The following is a 23,987-nucleotide window of genomic DNA, read 5'->3' on the forward strand; positions in this document are numbered from 1 at the left end:
ACAGATTTAATGGTATATATATAGTTACGTCATTTACCATTTTAAATGATGAACTACTATGTATACTGTTAAATACAACAAAATAAAATTTTAACCGTAAAGGTTAGAAAACATGTCCTATGTGGAATGAACCTTTGACCTTTTACTGTGGCAAGTTGGCATCCGCTGTTTGATGCAACCCTCGTCCTTTGGGACAAGGATTCGCTCCAGTGCAAATGAACTAGAGTGGAGTCGGTTAGTATAAAAATAAGGGTAAGATTGTCATAACTACCTAAGGCTCTTGCGGTTAGCGGTTAAAGGCAATATATAATCGTTAACCGTAATCGCTTGTACACCCCTAGTACCAACTACGTCCCAATATTAATATTTTTATGATTGAGAATTTTGCCATCTCACTAAATTAAACATTTTTTGGACTTCGACATCGGTAGCTTTCAAACAATATTCCAAACTAATTCTTTATATACGGTGGTTTAACATGATATTAAAGTAGAGATTTGAAATAATTAAATATTTCACATGTCGGGTCTCATTTACTAAAAAAGATTTTAAATATTTCATGTGTTTATTATTTATATATACCACAAGGAGCTTTTAGAACATTTCGATACCATATGGAGCTTCTTGCAAATCAGGTAATCCACGTAGACTGATTTTGCAATTATTTTTCCTAGTTTTTATTTGAAATTTTACAAACTAAATAATAGCAAACAACTTCCAATTAATTGAAAGGTTTGGTTAATGAAGTTTTGTTAGATTAGTCGGTAGTTCTTTATAATTTAAAGTGGGCAGTTAAAAATCACTCTAATTTAAAGTTGGGCTCATTAAAATTTAGGGTGGGGTCATTTAGCATTTTTAGAGACTTTATTACTAGCTTTCCGGCTATTAAAAGAGAGAAGAAAAAGTTGATATTCGAATTAATTTGTAAACAAGTCTATGAACATTTAAAGTCAAGAAAGTAATTAATATTTACAACTATTTACATCTTTGGACATCATTTTATTAATCCTATACATAAGAAAGTAGCAAACTAATTATGTCACACTTGCCAACGTACCCAACATGGAGCTCATCTTCTTCTCCTTGATTTCCCTATTCTTGGCTTCTTCCATTTATTTTGGTATTTGTTCCTTAGCTTATAAAACCAAAGAAAATGTCACTCGCACCAGCCCAGCCCTCCCTCCGGGAAGTTTCGGTTGGCCAATCATTGGTGAAACCCTTCAATTTTTGGCTGCGCTCCAAGAGGGAGCAGTGGAAAAGTTTGTCTCAAAGAGAACAAGCAAATACTCCTCAAAAGTATTCAAAACTTCTATTCTTGGTCAGAATTTCATCATATTTTCTGGTGCTGCCGCAAATTGATTCTTCTTTTCAAATGATGGCAAGTTGTTCATACGTTGGCGGCCTCCCTCGGTTCAAAAGCTCTTCCCCTCCACGGCACTCGTGCCCATTGAACATGATGATGCCAAGGCCAGGAAGTTCATATCCTCGTTTTTCAAGTTCAGTGAGGTTCACAAATTTGTGGCATCAATTGACTCCATTTCAAGAACCCACTTAAAGAATTACTGGCAAGGCAAAGATCAAGTTAAGGTATATCCTCTAGTGAAAGTGCACACGTTCACCTTAGCTTGCCATTTATTTATGAGCATCGATGACACGGAGAAATTGTCCAAGTTTTTGTGCCACTTCAATAATCTCACTAACGGCATACTATCTCTACATTTAAACATCTCGGGAACACCATTTTATCATGCAATAAAAGCAGCAGAAGCTCTCAGGAAAGAGATTTATATGATTATTAAGGAGAGGAGGGACGCTTTAGCAAATAATTTGACGTCTCCAACACAGGACGTGCTATCACAAATGATTGTTTCGCCATGCGGCGACGGCGGGTTCATGACAGAATTGGAGATTGCAGATAAGATTTTGGCATTTCTGTTTGGGGGCCATGACACTGCGACTGCCACCATCACTTTCTCTATGAAATATCTTGCTGAGATGCCTCATCTCTATAATGAAGTTGTAAGAGGTATTAATTTTTTTTTTTTTTTTTAACAAAAAAAAATAAAATTGATTCATACATCTATACAAAACTAGCTCCATCGTAGTGCGTGCTAGCATACAAAACAAATATAATGCTCAAAATACGCCTGCGAAAAGAATTCAAAATTACTTCTAGTTTTATATATATATTTGCTCAAGCTAATTAATCAGAGAATGCCTTTTTTATGAAATACACAAGCTCTGTATTTAGAGCAATGCTACATACTTATTTCTTATTTTATTGGGCTGATAATAGTACTTAGTAGCTCTTGGATCCGTCTTTATTAAAAAGTACAAAATTTAAAAGCTGATAGGCACTGGTACATAAACCCAGTGGCATGAGAATGGGATGATCATAAATGAGTATTCAAAATTACTCTTGTATTTATAGAACTAGGCTAAGAACCCTTAATCAGAATTTTACCTAGCTTATTATCATAAGAAATAAGAATCAGAAAAAAAATCAACTTTGATTTGGTTCCAAACATAATTACTTATTTCAAATAAATTACCGAGCACCTGAAATTTTTGTTTAATTTAAATCATCACAATAAATATATACATGCATGTGGCATACATGCACCCTTTAATATATTTAGGAAATATCTTAGACGTACGTAGAACTTGTTTTGCATGATAGAGCAAAGAGAGATCATAGGGCTAATGAAGCCAAGAGAAGTGCTATGTTGGGATGACATACAGAAAATGAAGTATACTTGGAACTTTGTGAGCGAAGTGATGAGGCATAGAACAATTGTTCAAGGTGCTTTTAGAGAAGCCAAGACAGATATCCCCTACGAAGGTTATGTCATTCCCAAGGGTTGGAAGGTACGTACGTACGTGACCTTCTTAATTCTATATATACAATTAATATTCTAGCTAGTACTTCATCTTCTTCATTAATTTAATTTGCCATATAACAAATTTTGATTTTCAGATATATTGGAGTGTGAGTTCGACCCAGAAGAACTCTGAATACTTCTCAGAACCAGAAAGGTTTAATCCAAAAAGATATGAAGGAAATGGACCTTCTCCTTACACATATGTTCCTTTCGGGGCAGGTCCTTTAATGTGCCCAGCAAAGCAGTATGCTAGAGTGACTGTTCTTGTCTTTCTCCATTACGTAGTGAAAATGTTCAAATGGGAACCAATTCTTCCGAATGAGAAAATAAAAATCGAGTCGGCCCCCGTTCCAGCAAAGGGCTTCCCAGTTTGGCTTTCCCCTCTCCACAATTATAATTAAGTAAAGGTTTTCTGATTTTATAATATCTCTGATATGATTTCATTTTGTTAATTTCTTCTGTTTTTATCGATATTTTTCTCTCCTTTGTAACGTGGTGCTGGTTGTTGCACAATTATATTAATTTAAATAATATGAAATTATCTACAGTAAATATACCATTTTTAAATCTTGACTTTGAAATAATTAATTAAATACTATATATCTATTTTATTTGAAATGGAAAGAAACTTAATTATTATCGTACTATTCTAACCACTGCATTAATATGTTTGTTGCTAAAATTTTGAATTTTGACGTACGTCTACAACTTCCTTCCATAATAGCAGGGGCGGAGCTAGGTTTTAGACTTTGGGGGGCCAAAACTAAGAAAATAAAAAAAAATAAGGAATAAAATTTTAATATATTTTTCTTCTTTTTAAATTTTTTTTCTTTTTTTTTTGGGGGGGGGGGAAAACCTTTTGGCTTGCCCCCACCCCCAAGCCAAAGAGTAGCTCCAGCCCCCCCCCCCCCCCCCCCCCCCCATAATAGTGCAACGTACCCTTCCACTACGTACGTCTTATGCTAGCTATTCATGACAAACATACCTTCAAAACTAAGCTTGTTATTCAGAAAATCTAATCGGTGTTTTTGTGTTTTAATTTCCATCAGAAAAACCAAGTTGAGCTTCTTTTTCCTTTATCAATCGGATAGGTCACTAACTGTTGAATGGCTTTTAAGCCGTTAACAACTTCAACTTAAAAGACTCGTGGCCGTTGACGGGACTTGGCCCGCGCGGCCCAGTTATACTGCCTACACGCCCCTTCATCTCATTCTTCCTTTCTGTAATGACTCTGATCCTCTTTTGGGAAGAGAATAGTAATTTCTTGATAATTAAGATCCTAGAAAAAAGTAGGTTTAATTTTAACACGAGGATAGGTCACTGAGCAGAAATATATCAATGATAAGAAAATTTAAGTTTTAAATACCAGATTTTAAACCAGTCCTGGCCTTACATGTTTATAAAAAAAAAAAAAAAAAAAAAAAAAAAAAAAAAAAAAAAAAAAATTTCTTTTTCCCTTCGCACGTCAGAACCCTAGCTGTATATATATATATATATATATATATATATATATATATATATATATATATAAAAGGCCTTGTATAGTTGTAGCCACACTCTCTTATATTTTTTTTTCTGCTAGGCTGCTAGCCGCATCTCACTCCGTCTCTTACAAAAAAATTTCGGTTTCCTCCACCTCGATCTATATCTCTCGCGGTGGACAGCAGTGTAGGCCGGTATGGTCTCTCCCATTATGTCTTGCCTTCTTTTTCTTTTTTTTTTTACCTGCTCTTAGCCGAGTATTCTTTATGTCTAGTTCTCCTCTTTTTTTTTTTTTTTGGGTGCTAAACGTAACAAGTACCCATCATGGCTTGCTTTGTTTTTTTGGTTTCTTCTCTCTATTAGCCGTGGCAGGTGTCTGCTTTTCTTTTCTTTTTCTTTTCTTTTTCACTGTGCTAGCTATAACAAACTCATCATGGCTAGGGCTGGCAAAACGGGTACCCTACACGACCCCTAAAGACCCGCGACCTGTTAAACTAGACCCAAACACGACCCGTTTATCTTAACAGGTCGGAGCTTCAGACACGACACGACACAACAATTTCACGAGTCACCTGACACGACCCGTAAAACCCATTTAGCATAATGGGTCGTATCGGGTCGACACGACCCGACACGACCCGTTTAGACTTCTAAGACTCAAATGAATTGCAACTTCATCATTCATGGCAAAAAACGAAAGAAAATTTCTAGTCCACACTACCATTTTGCAAGGAACAGTGCTGTAAATGAGAGCAATATTGTAATAGAGAGGGAAAAAAAAAAGAAAAGAAAAGGAAACACAAAATCTTCGATGAAATGACAAAAAAATGAAGTGTTTTTCCACAAAAAACTATTAAATTAAAAACAAAAATATCAAATCTGCAACAACGAAAATCAATAAGAAAATATTGCCCTTGTAAAAGAAAAAAAAAAAAAAACAAAAGAATAGGGCTACATAGATTGGCCATTGGAGACAAGAGGGCTTTAGCTAGCTCCAGCTTCTTCTTTCTTGATCTCTGTTGAAAACTCATCGCTGAAAACCCATACTCTTCTCTTCTTCTTCTTCTTCTAATTTCTGTGTCTATCTCACGGATCAGCTCTCTCTCACTCAATCTGGTGGGCGCGCGACGGGAGAACAGAGAAGGAGATAAGAAGAAGAAATAAAGAAAAGGAAAAAAGAAAAGAGAAATAAAAGGAAAAGGGGAGAGGATAAGAAGAAGAAATAAAGAAAAGGAAAAAAGAAAAGAGAAATATAAGAAAAAGGGGAGAGGCGTCATGTTCTAAAAAAAAGGGAAAAAATATCTCCCAAAACAATTCATAGGGCTCTGGATAAGACCAAGCCATGATCTTATTTTATTATAGCCTCATTCTTTTTTAAATTACAATTTCGCCCCATCTTATTTTATATCACTATAATTTTATATTCCATTCCCCCTTTTATATATATATAAAAAGGAAAAAAATAAAAAGGTTAGTCGTGTCTGGCGAGTCATCTACCCGTGGGTGACCCACCAGACTAAGTTAAACGGGTCATAAACGGGTCGACTCATTTATGATTCAAACCCGTTTAAAGTAAATTCAAACCCGTTAATTTTGTGTCGTGTCAAAATTGTCGGTCCTAATCATAACTCCTTTTTTATTTAATTTTATTTTATTTATGGGAAGAGTCATTGACTTTTATTTTTTCTCTTTTCTTGATGATTGTCTACTGCATCTTTTTATGGAATTACTCTAGCAATCATTACCGCAAGAGTCATCGACTTTTCTTTTTTGTCTTTTCTTGATGATTTCCTACTGCATCTTTTTATGAAATTACTTTAACAATCATTAAATTTACGGTATTATATATATATAAAATGACGTTTGTCTTTACAGTACATGTAGTCTCTTTTCTCGTTAATTAACCACGTGAAATTTCAACAATTTATATGACTCTAAAAAAATATTTCAATCATAATATTTTCTCAAAAAAAAAAAAATTATTGTCTTTTATATTCTTCAAGCACAAAGCCATATATATAAACTTATGATTAGAATCAACTAATCAATCTATAATATATAGCATCTGATGCAGATCTTACCCATCCAAATTAAATTGAAAGCTGTTTGTTAATGTGCAATTTTAATAATCTTAGATTTCGTTATGACATGTGTCTTTGGTCGGGTCCTATTTCAAAAATATGCTACCGCCTATTTTGATAGTTTAACTACTATCCGGTTAATGTCACTAATGCTCCGTTTGTTTCGGTATAAAATGATTTCTAGAAAATGATTTCGGTGTTTGGTAGGGGCGAAAATAATGGTCAATCGAAAAATGATTTCCGTTTGACAAAAAATGCTTAATAAATTTCGGAAAATGATTTACGCTTTTTCCGTAAATGGTAGAAGCAATCGACTCTCTTTTGAACAGCATAGTCGATCTTTACGTTCAAGCAGTTCACTATTGCCGGATTCCGACAAGCCAGATTCCGACACTGGTCGATGCCGAAATCTGACAAATTATGTCGGAATTCGGCGACATCTGGCAACCGTCGCCGGATCTTCTGCTATCTGGCCGGGATACTGGCCGGATCCGGCCGTTCTGGCCCAAACTCCGGCTAGTCCGGCTGGATCTCCGGCCATCTGGGTGGGATACTGGCCGGATCCGGCCTGGATCCAGCCGTTCTGGCCAAATCTCCTGCCAGTTCGGCCGGCTTCCGGACAACTGGCCGGGATTCAGCCGTTTTGTGCCGGATTCCGGCAAAGATCGCTGGAATCTGGCACAAATGGCCTGATTCCGGCCACGTTTGCCGGAATTTGTTTGAAAAATATTTGTATATTATTTTATATTAATATTTTTTATTTTGTGAATAAAATTTAATTTTTTAAAATTAATATGATTAAATTAAAATATAAAAAATATTTGTAATTTTCCGTTCGCGCCAAACATCGAAAAATGATTTCGACGAAAAATATTTTTCTGAAAAATGACTTTCCTGAAAATATTTTGCGACAGAAATCATTTTACACCGAAACAAACGGAGCATAATATTGAAAATTTTTGTAAGTTTTGTTTACAAATTGTTAGAATATTATATTTTTCGTATATTTCATATTTGGTTGGCTATATACTCCCATCTCACTCCTATCCCACCATTGTCTACATGGACAAATAATGTGAGAGATAGTAGAGAGAGTGTAGTGGGACCCTGATTTTTTTAACAATATTATTGGTCCATGTTGACAATGGTGGGATATGAGTGGGATGGAAGTGTATACCCAAGTATTTCTCTTCTCTATTTACGGGTTAATTGTAATCAAATCATGGGGATTTGATTACCATATTTTGTATTTACTCTAAATCCTATAAATATGGACCTTTGTATTGTAGACAAACAAGTTAATGAGCACAATGTAGCCATTTGGGCTTTACCCTGTGGATGTAGGTCATAGACCGAACCACGTAAATTCTTTATCTCTACATTAATTTCAAATGTCATGTTAGTATAAAGTTTTCACACTTTCATATAAAATAATTTTTGCTATTTCAAAAGAATTCCTAAAAGGCTGAAATTGATAAGTTAATAGCATGCCCAATCAATTTAAACATACCTCGTGAGTCTATTCTCAAAAGACTAGCAAGACGAACCCTTAGTTGTGTTAGTATGTTTGTCTAGTGGTGAGTATGATGTAATATTTTGTTTAAACCTGTATTCATGTGACTAGCTTGCTATCAAGGATTTGTCTTAGCTGCATTCAGAGAGGTAAGTAGATCATCTGCCTTTTCTTGTTAAGGATATGCTCTCTCATTCCTCAATCACAGAGAGCTGTCGAGAGAATCATGCAGCAGATCATGCTGCAGATTCTCATGCAGCCAATCACGCTGCTTACATATCAGGAAAAGAAAGCCTTGATGACACAAGGCAATCCATGCAACGTCTCCAAACCAGAAAGGAAAGCCTTGACAACGCAGGGTTTCACACAAGGCAAAGCTGCTAATCCTAGCCGTGCGATCATCTCAATTATAGCAGATCATTCAATTATAGACTAAGCTGATTCTATGCAATGTAATCAATGTATATTTTCCTTCTGTAGCACACCTAGATAGCTGTATATATTCAGTGTTCCTTACATTGTAAAATCAATGAGGATAATAATTCAAAAGCTTTTTTTCTCAAACTTGGTATCAAAGCCATTTTGGCTAACCCCACTCAACGATCCTTATTCTGTTTCTGATCCATTGTTTCAATGGCTTCATCAAGCTCTTCTGCAGCTTCTGCATCCTTTGTTGTCCCCAATATCACATCCTTAGTGACAACCAAACTTGAGGTCCTAACTACATGAGTTGGACCACTCAGTTTGCACTTGCTTTAAGCACTCACGATCTGTTGGGCATCGTTGATGGCTCAAACATTTGTCCCTCCAAGTTTGTTGTTGATGCAGAGGGTAAATCCACATTGGTAGCGATCCAAGCGCTACGTGGATTTTAATATTTATAAGTTTACCACTCGCAATAGTACGAATCGGTTGTACTATAGTAAGGGTGATCGAACCACAGAGAAATATAGGTTGTTTTGCGTAATAGGATATGAGAAGAGCGTATCTAACTTAATTTATCAACAAAAGTAAAAAACAAAAGTTGTAGAATTGAAGCTACAACGATAAAGTGAAAGAAATGGAAACGGAAATGAAATTAACTTAAAAGAAAACTTAGGGTGTTGATCCTATCCAATCCTCAACCTATGCAATGCTTAAAGTCTATATGGATCTTCCTAACATGCTTGATATGAGCGCGTAATGGGCGTCAACCATTACGACGACCTCGACATGAAAATACTTTCGTTAAGACGTAATCATAAAGCACCTAGATTTACATTAATCAACTCCACGTAAAGATTAAACTATAATTGAAAACATTTTACTCTACCTAAGGTGTGGAGTGATTAATGTGCCCTAGCTTACTACTCTATAACACATCCTAATAAGTATACACAATACATGAGCGACCCTATTTAGGCCACAATGATAAGATATCTAGTTTCACACCAAATCATTCCACATAAAATTAAACTACAATTGAAAGACAATTAGACTACCAAAGGGGTGAAATGATTGGTGTTCCCTAGCATATCCTATAAGGTGACTCTAATGAGAAATCATACATCATGTCAAATAGCACCATTGAAAAAGACATCGTTCTTGTTTCCAAGAACGTTGGTTTTACTCAAGACTTCAAGAAAAACTCATAGACAAGTTAAACTCTTTTTCATGAATAAATTTGATTGGAATCTTGATACCAAAACCTTTTAGCATGGGTTTTGATATCCTCTAGCCCTCAACAATCATCAAACATCTAACGAAAATCCTAAGAACATCAAGAACACTTCATGGTCTTTGGATTGGATTTTGAATCAAACCCTAAGGACTAAATTAGCTAGACATGAATTGAATCTAAGTTAAACATAAATTTAAAGGGAAGCAGTAAAGAAACAAGAAAGAAATGAATTAAAAACAACTAGATTAAACTTAAATACATTCGGATTACAAGAAAGGAAGAAAATGAAGAACAAGCTAAACTAGAACTTGAAATTAAAGGAAAGGAGACAAGCTCTCTGGAACTAAGCCCAGAAAACGTGCACTAAAGGAAACTAAAAACACAAGGAATTGAAGTGATACATCTGAGCAAATCCGAAATCCCAAAAGATGCATGTTCTAACCTACAACCCTAATCTCATATATATAGAGAATTGGATTTACAAAAGATCATCAAGAGTGAATCCGAGCCGCACAAACAGAGTTGGTCGGCGTCCATTTCTGTCCACAAAATCCAACTTTAAATTTGGATCGCACAAACAATACAAAGATCTGAAAATATCTGAACTTTCTGGAAGACACGACTTCGCTCGATTGAATTTATGTCGATCGATCGAGAAGTCGATCGATCGAATTATTGCTGTACAAATAATCGATCGATCGAAATGCCTTGGACAATTTTCCATTTTCTCAGGATCAGTTTCGAACTCTGGAAATGACCAAAATACCCTTGATGTATTTTCAGGTCTAATTCAAGTATTTTGAATTAGATTTCAACTAAGACTTGAAAATAAGAGAAAACACTAAAACATAACAAAACGTTATATATACAACACAAACTAGGTATAACAAATGCAAATAAAGGGGTCTTGAATCGAATAATTCAAGACTTATCACACATCCACCATTAATCCAGATTTTCTGGTTTGGCAAAAGAAGGACTAGTTTGTACTGGCCTGGCTCAATGCAACTCTCTCTGAGAAAGTTTTATCCATGGTCTATGGACTCTCCACGGCACGACAGGTTTGGACACACCTTGCCAAGAGATTTACACCTACCTCTCGGACCAGAATTACCAATCTCAAACGCAACTCAAAACAAACAGCCAAGGCTCCAAAAATTGCATAGATTATCTACTCACAGCCAAGAGTCTAGCTGATCACTTTGCTGCCATTGGCAAAAGTGTTGATGATGAAGATCTGATTTCTTATGTGATTGGAGGCCTCAATCCTTCCTATCACACCTTTGTCACCACATTTAGCTATGGCAACAGAGATGCATCAATTCCTTTTGAGGACTTCCAGACTGAGTTGCTCAATTATGAACAACTCCTAGAAGCACACCAAAAACTTCTCCAACTGGATGGAGGCCAGTTTGCTTTTCACCTTCAATGTTAGAAAAGCCATCCTTTTCCCAAGAAGTATCGTTCCCCACAGTATGGCAGACACCTTCCTAGAAATCACTAGCATCAGCAATACTCATCGATCCACACCCCCATCTGCACCATCCAAACCTTCTGCCAATCACCAATATGGGAGACCACCACCACTAGCTCCTTCCTTTAATCCGGCTTCTTCCAATCGACCTCCTTGTCAAATTTTTGGTAAGGTCAGTCATTAGGCTCTAGACTGCTATCACAGGATGGATTTTGCCTTTCAAGGCCGTCATCCACTTGCCTAATTGGCTGCCATGGCAGCCTACACCCATGATTCTCCTAAAGTTGAACAACCTTGGTACTTGGACAGCGGAGCCAACCATCATGTTACTTCAGAATTGGAAAAACTCTCCCTGCAGGAACCTTATCAAGGCTCTGATCGTGTGCAAGTAGGCAATGATGGAGGCTTGCAGATTGCTAATACCAATTCTTCACTCATCACCACTCCTACATCTCAATTTTATCTTTCCAAAGTCTTACATTGCCCTAAAGCCTCGGCTAATTTACTTTCTATTCAGAAATTTTGCAAAGATAATCACTGTTATTTCATACTAACCTCTACTCATTTTAGCATTAAGGACATGCAGATCAAGGGAATTCTATTGCAAGGGCTGAGTGAAGCTGGTCTCTACCCTATTTACCTTTAGCAACTTCAATCCAATAAGGTTCAATCCCAAGCTGCCTTTCTTTCCTCTGCATCCTTCCTGTCTCACTTCACTGCATTTCTTGGAGTCACAGCACCTATTGAAACTTGGCACTCTTGGCTTGGACACCTTTCTTCTTTTGCTTTGAATAAATTGTTACAGCAAACCCTGTTGCCTTGTACTAGTTCTACCAAATTTAATAAAGTGTGTGATTCATGTCAAGTGTCTAAAAGTAAGAAACTCCCCTTCCCCGATTCCACTCGGATTTCCACACAACCTCTTGAGTTAATTCACTCGGATGTGTGGACCTCCCCCATCCTATCCCTTAGTGGCTGCAAATTTTATGTGCTGTTTATTGATGATTTCTCTAGGTTTACTTGGCTCTACCCTTTGAGACACAAATCAGATGTTCTTCCCTACTTTGTTAAATTCAAAAATCTAGTTGAAAACCTTTTCTCTTGTTCTATTAAAAAACTCCAAATTGACAATGGGGGCGAATATGTCTCCATAGCCTTCAAGTCCTTCAATGATACACATGGTATTTTACATAGATTCACTTGCCCCTATACTTCAAAACAGAATGGTATCTCCGAAAGAAAACATCGACACATCACAGAAACTGGTTTGACTCTCTTGGCACAATCCCATCTCTCTTCATCCTATTGGGTGGATGCCTTCCTCATGACAGTTTATTTGATCAATAGGCTTCCCACCCCAGTCCTGCAGCATCACTTCCCCTACTACAAACTCCTTAACAAACACCTTGATTATTCCCGCCTCAAGACATTTGGCTGCGCTTGCTACCCTCTCCTCAGACCCTACACTCCTTACAAATTAGCCTTTCGTAGCACCAAATGTGTCTTCCTTGGCTATAGCAGCACTCAAAAGGGTTACAAATGTCTTGACTTGACAGTTAATTGTGTTTATATCTCTCGTCATGTTGTCTTTGATGAACTATAGTTTCCAGCCAGCAGCCAATCAGCTTCCAATGCCCATGCAGTGGAGTCTTCTACATGTGTTGCACTCTCCATTCCCCCAGGTATCTCCTCCTCTCACCCTTATAACTTATCTGCTACTGACCCTGTCTCTATCTTGTAGCCTCATATTGTAAAGACCAAGAAATTTAATAGGCGATTTATCAATTAATAAATAGTATTTATTAAATAGATAGGATTAATAATTTTATTTTAAGTAATAATAATTGTGTAATAAAAAAAAATAAGCTTAAGATAAAATAATTGAAGGAATAATAATTATTATAGTGGGTCCTAGTTGAATAAATAATTATTTGCATTAATAAAAATGTGGTTTAAATATATGTGGAGTCAAACGTTAATTATTAAATGAAATGGTTTTAATAAAATAGGATCCCACTTTAATTCACATAAGTTGAGGGTTTTAAAAATAAAAGGAATATCCCCCTTGCCACGTGGCATTACCCGGTTGGTTGGGAAGATTTCATTATCTCCTCTTAGCCACTCACATCGCACCACGTGTCCCCACCCTATCTCTTCTCATTTTTTCCTCTTCTTTTCCTCTTTTTTCTTTTTCTCCCTCACGCAGATCCGGATCTCTCTCCCCTCACCCGCGCCCCTCTTCCCTTCCCCTTCTCTTCTTCTCTTCTTTCCTCTCTTCTCCTTCCTCGCTCAGCACTCGACCCCTCTCCATTTCCCCTTCTCTTTTCTTCTTCTTCTCCAGCAACGCAGCCCCCCCTGTTCCACGCACGACCCGGCGCCCCTTCTTCTTCTCTTCTTTGTCCTCTTCGGTCACGCCTAGCCAGCAGTCCTTTCCCCTTTCTTCTTCTTCTTCTTGTCATCTCTCTCCATCACACACACCCTCCATCCCATGAGAGACCGATCGAGAGAGAGAATTGGTGTAGGCTCGAGAACCCGTCGAACCTAATGAACCAAACCGTGAGATAGGCCCGATCCTCCAGTTGTCCGGCCAGTGGTGGTGTGATTTTGAAGTTTGGTGGTCAGGCCACTGCCTGGGTGTGGTGGTAGCAGCTGGGCCATGAACTTCGGCCCTTTTTCTGGTGAGACATCTCTTCTCCTTCCTTGATTTTTGCTTGTATATGTCTTGATTTTCAGTAGAACATATGGGTATGATATTCGGTTGGTTATTGTGCTATTTGGTAGTTGAATCAAGATGGGTTTTTGGTTGTGGATGGCCGATTGGTTTTAGGTAGATCGAATTGATTTTTGGGTGGCTGTAATTTTGGGATGAATTTTGGGTATGATTTTATGGCTGTATGAGTTGACAGTGATTATGTTTGATTGATGCTTATGGTTGATTAAAATTCCAATTTGCTGATGCTCTCTTAAGCTTTATTGGTGGAATTTGGTTGTGTATGGGGGCTGATTTGGGGTATGTCGTTAGATAATTTCTTTGTCTTGGATTTTGCAGATTTGAGGTTGATGTTAACCGAAAATTGAGTTGGGATTGTGGATTTCTTTAGTTGCAATTTTTATGGGATAGCATTCATTGTTGATGGTTTTTGTGTTTGACCGGTTGCGTGTGTCTTAGCTATGGAAATCGGTTGGTTGGATATAGGTTCGGTTCTTAGGAAGATTGTGGTTAATTTTGAGTTATTGGTTGAATGGATTGACCCTACGTGATGGATTTGCCGATACCCATTGATTTGTAAATTTATTGTGATATTGGAATGTGGTTATTAATTGTTTGAGGGTGATTATTGTTATGAGGTGTTGGAAAGGAAACTGGGTTGGTCTTGATATGTAAATGAGAAATAAGATAAGAAAATTGACTAGGTTGGTTGTTTGTGAAGGGTTAAAGTTTAATGTTGGAATTAATGTATATAGGTCATTCGTTATACAACCAACTATGGATAGAAGTCAAAATTAGGATTGTATGATATTGGTTCGACCGAGTGAGATGATAGCTAAAATGAAATAAATGGACGTACTTATATGAATTGCTTATGGGTTTTGATTCTTGATGTTGATAACCTATGATTGATGCTTTGCGATAAGTGCTTGATGTTGGAACGGAAAGTGATTAGGAAGGGTATTTTGATAAATTCCAGATCTGGTTTGTGTTCCTAGACTGGGGATAATTGCGTTAATGGATGGTTAATACTACATTAAGGAGATGGTAGAATGTTTGGTTGAACTGGGTTTAGTTTTGCAAGAAATTTAGTAGATGGTTATGGCTTATGATTATTGGAATTTTAATGGTTTGATGTGAAGGAAATCTTGCCATATTTGATGTTATGTCTTAGGATTTTACTTGGATTTGTGTATTAGGTCAATGGAGAATGTAGTTGGAGGAATGTTTGTTTTTATGTAGTTTTAATAGAACATCTATGTATGTGCCTCAAGCGTTAGTAAATGAATATACAAATAGATATTACAATATGTGATTGTAACCTAATCTAAAATAAGTTGTTAATCGAAATGCTACATAAGATTAAGTACTAAGTATAATAGTTAAAATGTGGATGTCGTAAAATGATAAATTGCCCAAATAACCTTAAGAGAACAAAAGCAAAATAGTAATATCATAGAAATACCTAAATAGGTTCTAAAGTCTATTAGTATTGTAATTTTATGATTAATGTGTCTATATGTGTATTGTAAAATATAAGTGTGCTCTGAGACTAGGATTAGCTTAATGAGCATTTTACGGATAGATGTTCATAAACATATATGTAGATGGACCGAATGCACTTTGTTAACGTAAGGGGATAAACAAGCTATAAAAAGGGATTAACAATGGCAATGGGACCAAATAATAATGAGTAGATAAGTAAAACAGTAAACATGTCTTGAGATAATAAGACGACGAGCTGAGAAAGGTTGTTGTTTTTTTCTCAGCCTCGTCGGGTGGCGAGATCGTCTCCTCTTCTACATCGGAGAAGAAGATTGTGGAGGATGATCGGCCGACTTTGGGCTTGGCTCCAAAGTGGATGGGGCCCTCTTTTGCAGAGATTTTGAGGTCGGACCCGACCACCTTTGCTGAGACGATGCCCATAGCGGGTGATGGTCGATCCTGGTTAAGGGTTTCGTTGGCGACACCATGTGAGATTGATCTCCTTCCGGCGGTGCAGCATACAGAGGCTGATCCGAGATCGGCGGTGGATTGCTTTTCACTGGAGCAGAACACGCTTGATCTGTTGGTCAAAGACCAGCCTGGAAGTCCGCAGGGTAAGGGTTTGAAATTTGAAAAGGCGAGAACGCGGACGTGGCGTAAGTTGGGTCCCGGTTTTTGTTTGGTTTTGGGCCGGGCTGTGAGGAGAGTCCTGACTCGGTATGCCGGGTCGGGGCTTTTTCAAAAATTTTTAGGTTGTCACGTGGCTCGTCTCATGCGGAAACCTAATGTTTCCGGTCCGCCGCCAACATCGCCGGTGACGACAACGGAGGTGTCCTCTGGGTTGGTTCTGAATCGGATTCCAAATGGGGGTTCAGAGGATACAGCGTTGGGAGCAAAAAAGGGAGCGAGTCCAGGTTCTACGGGTTTTGTTGGGGTTTCCCCTAGGCCGGAGCCACCGTCGGTGGCTGATGCTGGGTTTATTTCTGGAACGGAGTCTCCTTCAGGGGGTGAGTCGAGCAGGTCCCAGGTAATTCCGGCGGTTTCTAGCTGGAATCCAGCCTCCCACCTGTTTGGTTTCCCCCCTTCTCCGGCGCCGGATCTGGGTTTTCCGGCGGCTACTACTGTTTCTTTTAATTTCACTCCTTTGGGGAAGCTTCAGATTCCTAAATCTCTTCCGGTTACACCGTCTATTGCTGGAGCAGATATTTTAGGTGAGAAGCTGCGTTCTCCCCTCCCTGTGGCGGTTTCTTTGCCTTTTCAGTGTTATTACAGGAGGGCGAAAAAATTGAGGGAAAAGCACTCTGTGAAATGGACTGATGAGCTAATTTCAGATTCTTTGGAAGCCGTTAAGATGTCAGTTGGATACGTTGACAAGAGTGTTACTGGTGCAGAGCCGCCAGCTGAGAAGGCGACAAAGCCTCGTGTTACGAAGAAGTCAGTGACGCAAGTGAATCAGGGCTTGTTTAGAAAGGGGTTTCTCAACCTACCCCCGATTCCTGTCCCTTCCGTGGAGCTTCAGGAGGTCAACAAGGGCGATCATAACGGTGAGATTGTGGTGTGGGAGGAGGAGGAAGATGACTATTGGGATGGTTTGCTCTTAGATTGGGCGATGGATGGGGATTTTGGGGAGGGGGCTTTGGCTGTTCGGGAAGCCATGGAAGAGGAGTTCCAGGTTTTTGCGCGCCAGAAGTATAAAGGAAAAAGGGAACTTCTAAATTTGCAGAGTTCCATCAACTATGGTGACGCGAACTATCCCTCTAGGCGTAGGAAAGCTGGTGGGAGGATTTGTCAGGGATCGGATATGGGTTCGGATTTGTCAAATTTGGTTTCGGTTCCGGATCCCGATCTTGTCACTGAATCTTCTCATTTTCCTCTTCCGGTTTCTTCTTTGGCTTCCTCAGAGGCGGGTCGTGGGTTTGAGAATTCTGCTGTGGGTTCACAAGTTTCCATTGAGATGGGCTCGCCGGAAGGGAGGATTCTTCCTTCCTCCTCCCTGGAAGAACCCACCTCCAAGCCTTTATGTAAAGGGAGGAAGCCAAAGCCGGTGGTGGGTCAAGGAAAACAACTCCATACTATATCTCCTTTGGAGTTGTCTATGGCATGCTCTTCGTATTTCGGGGAAAAGGGGGATAGAACTATGGCTTTCCTCTCTGCCCTTGATGAGGAACATAGGCGATGGGATATGATTGAAGATTGTGAGCTTTAGGGGCTTAGGGTTGGGTTGTTTTGTGGGTTGTTCCTTATCGGGTCGGTTGTGAGGCTGTTGCTTCTTGTATACTCCGTGTGTACTAGGGGCGCCTTACGCTGTCTTCTAATAAAATTGCAATTACTTATCAAAAAAAAAAAATAAGACGAATAAAATGGAAACCTAAACTAAATGTTAACCAATTAATAGTTTAAGATACTTAACTAGACATAGACACGGGTAACGCGGCGTCTGAGCACGCGGGTAGTCTATGGGTTAGAGTGTAGAGTTCAATAGCGTAGTCTAATGTCATAAGTGTTTGCAGGCTAGTGTCTAGATTGGAGACTTCAATTGGTTCTCCAATATTGAGTCCAAGTACCTAGAGTCCAGTGGAAGTTTGAGTCAAGAGTCCGATGCAGCCAGGTGATATTTTACTCACTGAGAAACTGTTATTTTTATATATTATAGAATTGCAAAATATATATGTTGTTTTATAAATCCGAACCAACTGTATGTTGAATATATCTGTTTTGCTTGATTCGAGTACTTTAGAGTATGCTCAAATATATCAATGATGTTATGAAATGATGTATGGATGAAATGTGTTGAAATGATTTAAAGTGTTTGAATGTGAGCTGCAGTTGAGATTTAAATTATGCAAAGTAGAATGATAAAATTTCACGTTGATTGGTTTAGCGTATTTAAAGAAAGCATGATTTGCAAAAAATAGGAGTATAGAGTTTGAATTGTAAAGTATAAAAGCATGAGCATGAGCATGAGCATAAGAATGAAAGGAAGGGTAAACCTCAAGGAATGAAAGAAAGGAAAGTCTCAAAAGAAATGAAAGGACAATCATGAGCATGCATATCATTGTTTAAATTATGTAATGTTTTCATGATAAAGAATATTGTAGTTTTTATGCTAGACGTATTTGTATGCCTAAGAGTTTTACTGGCAAAGAACTTATGTATATTTTTATCGTCTAGTTGCATAATTTAAGAACATTGAGCTTTGAGGTGCAAGAGTATTGTCATTATTTGGTATGAGTAATACAGTGTTCTGGGAGTAGGTAGATGAATTGTCGTGGCACATCAGTAAGAAGTGCTTGGATATAAGAGTTTTACTCTAGTAACCGCATGGACAACTACGTGCCTTGACATGAAGTTGTAATGCCCTAAGATTCGTTGTTAACCATATTCGGAAAATGATAGTAAGCTCGTACTAAAGAGCAAGATGGCATGTTTTAAGCTTGGTGTACTTGGTTGTGACGCTATTGGTTGTGATAACAGTGTGACTTGGGAGTAGGTAGATGGATTGTCGTGGTACATCAGTAAGAAGTGCTTAGATATCAGAGTTTTACTCTAGTAACCGCATGGACAACTATGTGCCATAGATATGAAGTTTTAATGCCCTGAGGCATGGTGATATCACAGTTAGTAAGTTAGATCTTTGTGTATTTAAGCTACCAACATAAAAGTATTATTGTAGGTTGGTGTATACGTAGTTGCTTCCAAGCCATTGGAACTTCTACGTATGGGTCCAACTACATAGTATGCTTTCAATGTTTTTTGATAGTCGGTGTTCGCTATATCAGCTATGGGGATTTTCAAACAAAAGTTTATAAATTGGTAGCTGTTATAGTGTACGCGAGACTAAAAAGAAAAGTTGGTTTATTGCGAAAACTCAGTTAGCTTAATATCACTGAGGTCTCGGTATTATGTACTGAGGCGGTGAACCTATATGGATGTGGCAAATCCCCACAACCGTATAGCTGATGTTCCTTTGGCTGCAAGTACTTCGGTCGTAGTGATGGTGTATAGATGAGCACAGGGGATATTATGACCGAAGCTCGTCGCGATGGTCATAATTGCCGGACTATGGGCGTCCTCTATTTTATAGGTTTTGTTTATGGCTTGTGACACCTGTGTCACTTGTTATTGTGTAAAGTCATCTCTGTTATGTAATTATATTGAGGAAAGACTTAAACAGATAGATGTTAAATGACTCTTGTTATTAATTTATGATAGATGTTTAAGATGTGATTTCCGCTAATAGGTTTATGTTTTCCATTACATAGTAGTTAGATGTTGTACTCTGGCTTTGTGACACATCGTCGTGCCACTGTGAAGATCCATTTGTATTTTAAGAGATTAATGTTTATGAAATGTTTTCTATATATATATATATATATATATATATAAATGGGTCGTCACACATGTACCCTCCCCTGATCCTCCTTCTCCCTCATAACCACTTTCCACTAGTCTCGGCCCTGCCTCAGCTCATTCTGCTAACCCAGTGCATATTTTGGAGCCCCCTTAATTCCCCTTTACCCTCCCCTGATCCTGCTTATGTTCCTGACAATGCTTATACCTCAGAACCCTCTTCCCTTCAACCCGATTATGCCTCAGCTCCTGCTCCGACCTCTCATTCTCCTTTTGCATTACCTCCAAGTTCCCCTATTGTGCACCCCCCCTCTTGAGTCTCATGACCCCACTAGCACACTTCCTTTGGCTCCTGTGCTACCTCTAGTGCCTTCTCAGTCCTGACATCACATGCTTACCAGGTCCCAAACCAACTCATTGTAGCCTAAGCTCTTCTCGAACTATCACCTTTACTCCACCAAATATCCTCTTCTGGCCTTCACCACTATCACCCTCCCTACTGAACCCAAGACCTATCTCCAAGCTGTGAGGCATCCCCGGTGGCTTGAGGCTATGCAAGCTGAGTACCATGCCTTAATGACCAATCAGACTTGGGCTTTATGTGTTCACCCGACTCATCAAAAGGTTATTCAGAACAAGTAGGTGTTCAAACTTAAACAGAAGGCTGACGGCACCATTGACAGATACAAGGCCCGCCTTGTTGCCAAAGGGTTTGATCAGGAAGAGGGGGTGGACTTCCATGAGACTTTTAGCCCGGTTATTAAACCAGCCACCATTTGGCTGGTTTTGGCTCTTACTGTGCACTTTCATTAGGTCATTCACCAACTAGTTATCTCCAATGCTTTCCTCCATGGTTACCTTGAAGAGGAGGTTCTTATGGAACAACCTAAAGGATTCGAGGATCCTCAATTTCCTGACCATGTGTGCAGGCTTTAGAAGTCAATCTACGGCCTAAAACAAGCACCACGGGCTTGGTTCATGTGACTTTCTCAGGCCTTACTTGAATTCGGTTTTTCTAGCTCTGCTGTTGACACTTTTCTATTTATGTTTCATCATCAATCTATTCATGTGTTTGTACTAATCTATGTGGATGACATCCTTGTCTACAGCAATTCTTCCTCTACTGTTTTAGGTCTAATCCACTACCTTCAACATAACTTTCCAGTCAAGGATTTAGGGCCCTTACCATATTTTCTTGGCATTCAAGCTTCTAGACAGTTGCATGCTCTCTATCTCACCCAAAGCAAGTATGTTACTAATCTTCTTCGTAGGACACACATGGATGGTGCCAAGCCTACCTCCACCCCATGCTCTACTGCCAGGAAACTATCACGTTTTGATGGTGATCCACTCAGTGACCCTTCTGAGTACAGACACATTGTAGGGGCACTACAATACTGCACCCTTACACGCCCTGATATTGCCTACAGTGTCAACCAGCTCTTTCAGTTGCTTCACTCCCCCACCACCATTCACATGGTTGCTGCCAAGCGAGTTCTCCGATACTTGAAGGGTACACTGGATTTTGGCCTCCATTATACCAGTGGATCCCTGCAACTTAATGGCTACTGTGACTCAGACTGGGCTGGGAGCCCTGATGACCGCAAATCGACCACAGGTTATGGGATTTATCTTGGATCTTGCCTCATTTCTTGGGCTGCCAAGAAGCAATCGGTGGTTGCCAAATCTAGCACCGAAGCTGAGTATTTGTCCATGGCTCTGGCATTTGCTGAAATGTACTGGATTCGAATGCTATTTAAAGAGCTCTAGGTTCCCTTGCTGCACACCCCCTGCCTTTGGGTTGACAACCTTGGAGCTCTCTCCCTCTCCTTTAATCTCGTGTTCCATGCTCGCATGAAACACATAGAGGTTGACTATCACTTCATCCGTGAGAAGATCTTCAACAAAGACCTCTTTGCCCGTTACATCTCTACTCACTCTCAACCTTCGGATATTTTTACCAAGGGACTTTCCAAGACCCGGTTCCTCCTCCTTCGTGGCAAGTTGATGGTTGCTTCTCTCCTTATCAACTTGAGAGGGGATGTTAAGGATATGCTATCTCATTCCTCAATCATAGAGAGCTGTCGAGTGAATCATGCAGTAGATCATGCTGCAGATTCTCATGCAGCTAATCATGCTGCTTGCATATCAGGAAAGGAAAGCCTTAATGACACAACGCAATCCATGCAACGTCTTTAAACCAGAAAGGAAAGCCTTGATAACACAGGGTTTCACACAAGGCAAGGCTGCCAATCCTAGCCGTGCAGATCATTTCAATTATAAACTAAGCTGATTCTATGCAATGTAATCAATGCATATTTTCCTTCCTTAGCACACCGACATACCTATGTATATTCAGAGTTCCTTACATTGTAAAATCATTGAGAATAATAATTCAAAAGCTTTATTTCTCAAACTTTTCTAAGGTTATTTCTATCCTGTTATTTGATACACTATTTTTAGCATTATAGATATGTACATGTGAATAATTATTTTATTAACTGTATTGCGAATTCACCTTGCTTTCGTAAAAGGCTTTTGAAGTTCTTTTGAAAATGAAAGTTGCTTGTGGAAAATTATATCATTGAGAAAAGACATTTTTTTTTTCTTGGAAGTTCTTATCGTGAAATAATTTCTAGATATACTCAATTTTTATTTTTGGAAGGTTCACAAATTGGGAAAGCGATATTTTTTAGAAAGTAATAATTATGAGAATTATGAAGATGAAAAACCCTCCTACACATCGCCCTAAGGATATGAAGAGAAGTAAAAGAGATGAAAATGTGTATAAGATGAGGGCACTTATGGAGAAGATATTTTTGGCCCAAGAGGATTAAATGAAAACACGGCTCGGTACCGACGCTGGGATGGAGGCGCAACCACTGAAAGATGCTCTGCCAGAAGGTGTTATTCCATCAACAGTCACGCTAAGTGCACTTTGATTGATTAGCTAATGGGTAGGTCTGCGACCACAGTTGCTTTCATGGTCGTAAGGACCGCGTAAGCCTAGTACATGGGGCGTAACATTGTACATGAGCCCTATTATGAAAACGTTAGTTATAAATAAATATATTTATGTGTTCCGAAGAAGATGAATAGTTTTATCGTAACTTTATTGGAAATTGATTCATTTCTAAATTTATTTGTGTCTTCATTTAAATAGTGATATGTGTTAAATAATATGATTTGAAGTGTAATAGGAAATAAATCGTTTTAAGTGAAAGGTTTTAAAGAAAATGAATTTAACCCAACAGTTTTATGGTTGGGGATTTTCTAACTGAGTCTTTCAACTCATTCAGTTTATTTTTTTTGTTTTTAGGTCTTGAGCAAGGACTAGGTGGCCGGGATGTGGGGCTAGGATATCCATAAGGAACATATCATGAATAATTTTTCCTTAAATTAAATAAGTGCAGTGGCACATGAGCATTTTCAATTATGAACTTGTTATTATCGAAATATCATTTTAGAGGTTTTGATCAAACACTTCTGCTCTTAAATAAAATTTTAATTACAGTCAGTCCTTTTTACCATGCATTTATGATCTCATTTAGTTAACTTCTTTGGTACGCCTTATAATTCTTTGCGCCTATGAATGGGGAGGTTGATGAACCTACCCTTTTCGGGCTGGGGATGTTACACCTCCTCTCCCTCCGGTTCCTTCCTATTCGATTTTCTTTTTTGTTGTTTCGGTGATCCAGTTGTAGTTGCATCTATGCCTATTTCATAGGGTCTATCATCACAACCACTCCGTTGAGGTAGTCAATTTCTTATTTTCAACGTGAACATTCCCAACAGCTTCTTTATAGTTCATTCCATACAGGGAAATTGTAAAAAAAAAAAAAAAAACACTAAAAACTACACATAGTAGATACCCTATCGGTTCCCTAAGTATTATGAATGTTACAGTTCTACCCAATGTATAGGAAACCAAAAAAGCTTTCATATCCATTATTTTAATACAAATATTTCTTTCATCTCTCATCTCTCATCTTTCACATCTCATGTCTTTGCCTTTTATTAGGGATTGTGTTGGAATTTTGTGAAAAAGGTGGGGGTAGGTAGGAACTTATATTTGTAAAGAAAATATATTTAATAGATATAGAGAAAGATAAGAGAAGCTATTATGAAAAGTATTTGGATAGAGAAGCAAAAAATAGTTTTGTTTCCTAAATTAAAAGAAAATCAAAGAAAAACTATTGTGAATGCTATAAGACTGGGCCTTGGTTGTTTTGGCTAGCGTCAGAATATTCTAATGTTCTCGCTTCAATCCGTATGTCTATTATTATGACTCAATTTTATTTTCTTCAATGTTATCGAGGGCTCGTGAATGGGCTCAAGAATTCAAGAACC

General features: G+C 38.4%; 1 protein-coding gene and 1 pseudogene across 2 annotated transcripts; both read left to right on the top strand.

Annotated features, from left to right (window-relative positions):
• Window positions 1-1,062: 1,062 nt before the first annotated feature.
• Window positions 1,063-3,306, top strand: LOC133866312 (beta-amyrin 28-monooxygenase-like; annotated as a pseudogene).
• Window positions 3,307-13,299: 9,993 nt separating this feature from the next.
• LOC133866440 (uncharacterized mitochondrial protein AtMg00810-like) lies at window positions 13,300-23,154 on the top strand. 2 transcript variants are annotated; one of them, XR_009899877.1, is made up of 2 exons: window positions 13,300-13,770; window positions 22,957-23,154. XR_009899877.1 is itself a non-coding variant. In XM_062302970.1 (2 exons), the coding sequence occupies exon 2, from the start codon at window positions 20,682-20,684 to the stop codon at window positions 21,405-21,407; it is 726 nt and encodes a 241-aa protein (XP_062158954.1). In that variant the 5' UTR covers window positions 13,300-13,770; window positions 19,244-20,681; the 3' UTR covers window positions 21,408-22,105. The 2 variants fall into 2 exon arrangements, 1 of the variants encoding a protein (XP_062158954.1); XM_062302970.1 differs by lacking the exon at window positions 22,957-23,154 and adding an exon at window positions 19,244-22,105.
• Window positions 23,155-23,987: the final 833 nt, after the last annotated feature.

Source organism: Alnus glutinosa, chromosome 4 (assembly GCF_958979055.1).
Source record: "Alnus glutinosa chromosome 4, dhAlnGlut1.1, whole genome shotgun sequence".
Taxonomy (NCBI): Eukaryota; Viridiplantae; Streptophyta; class Magnoliopsida; order Fagales; family Betulaceae; genus Alnus; species Alnus glutinosa.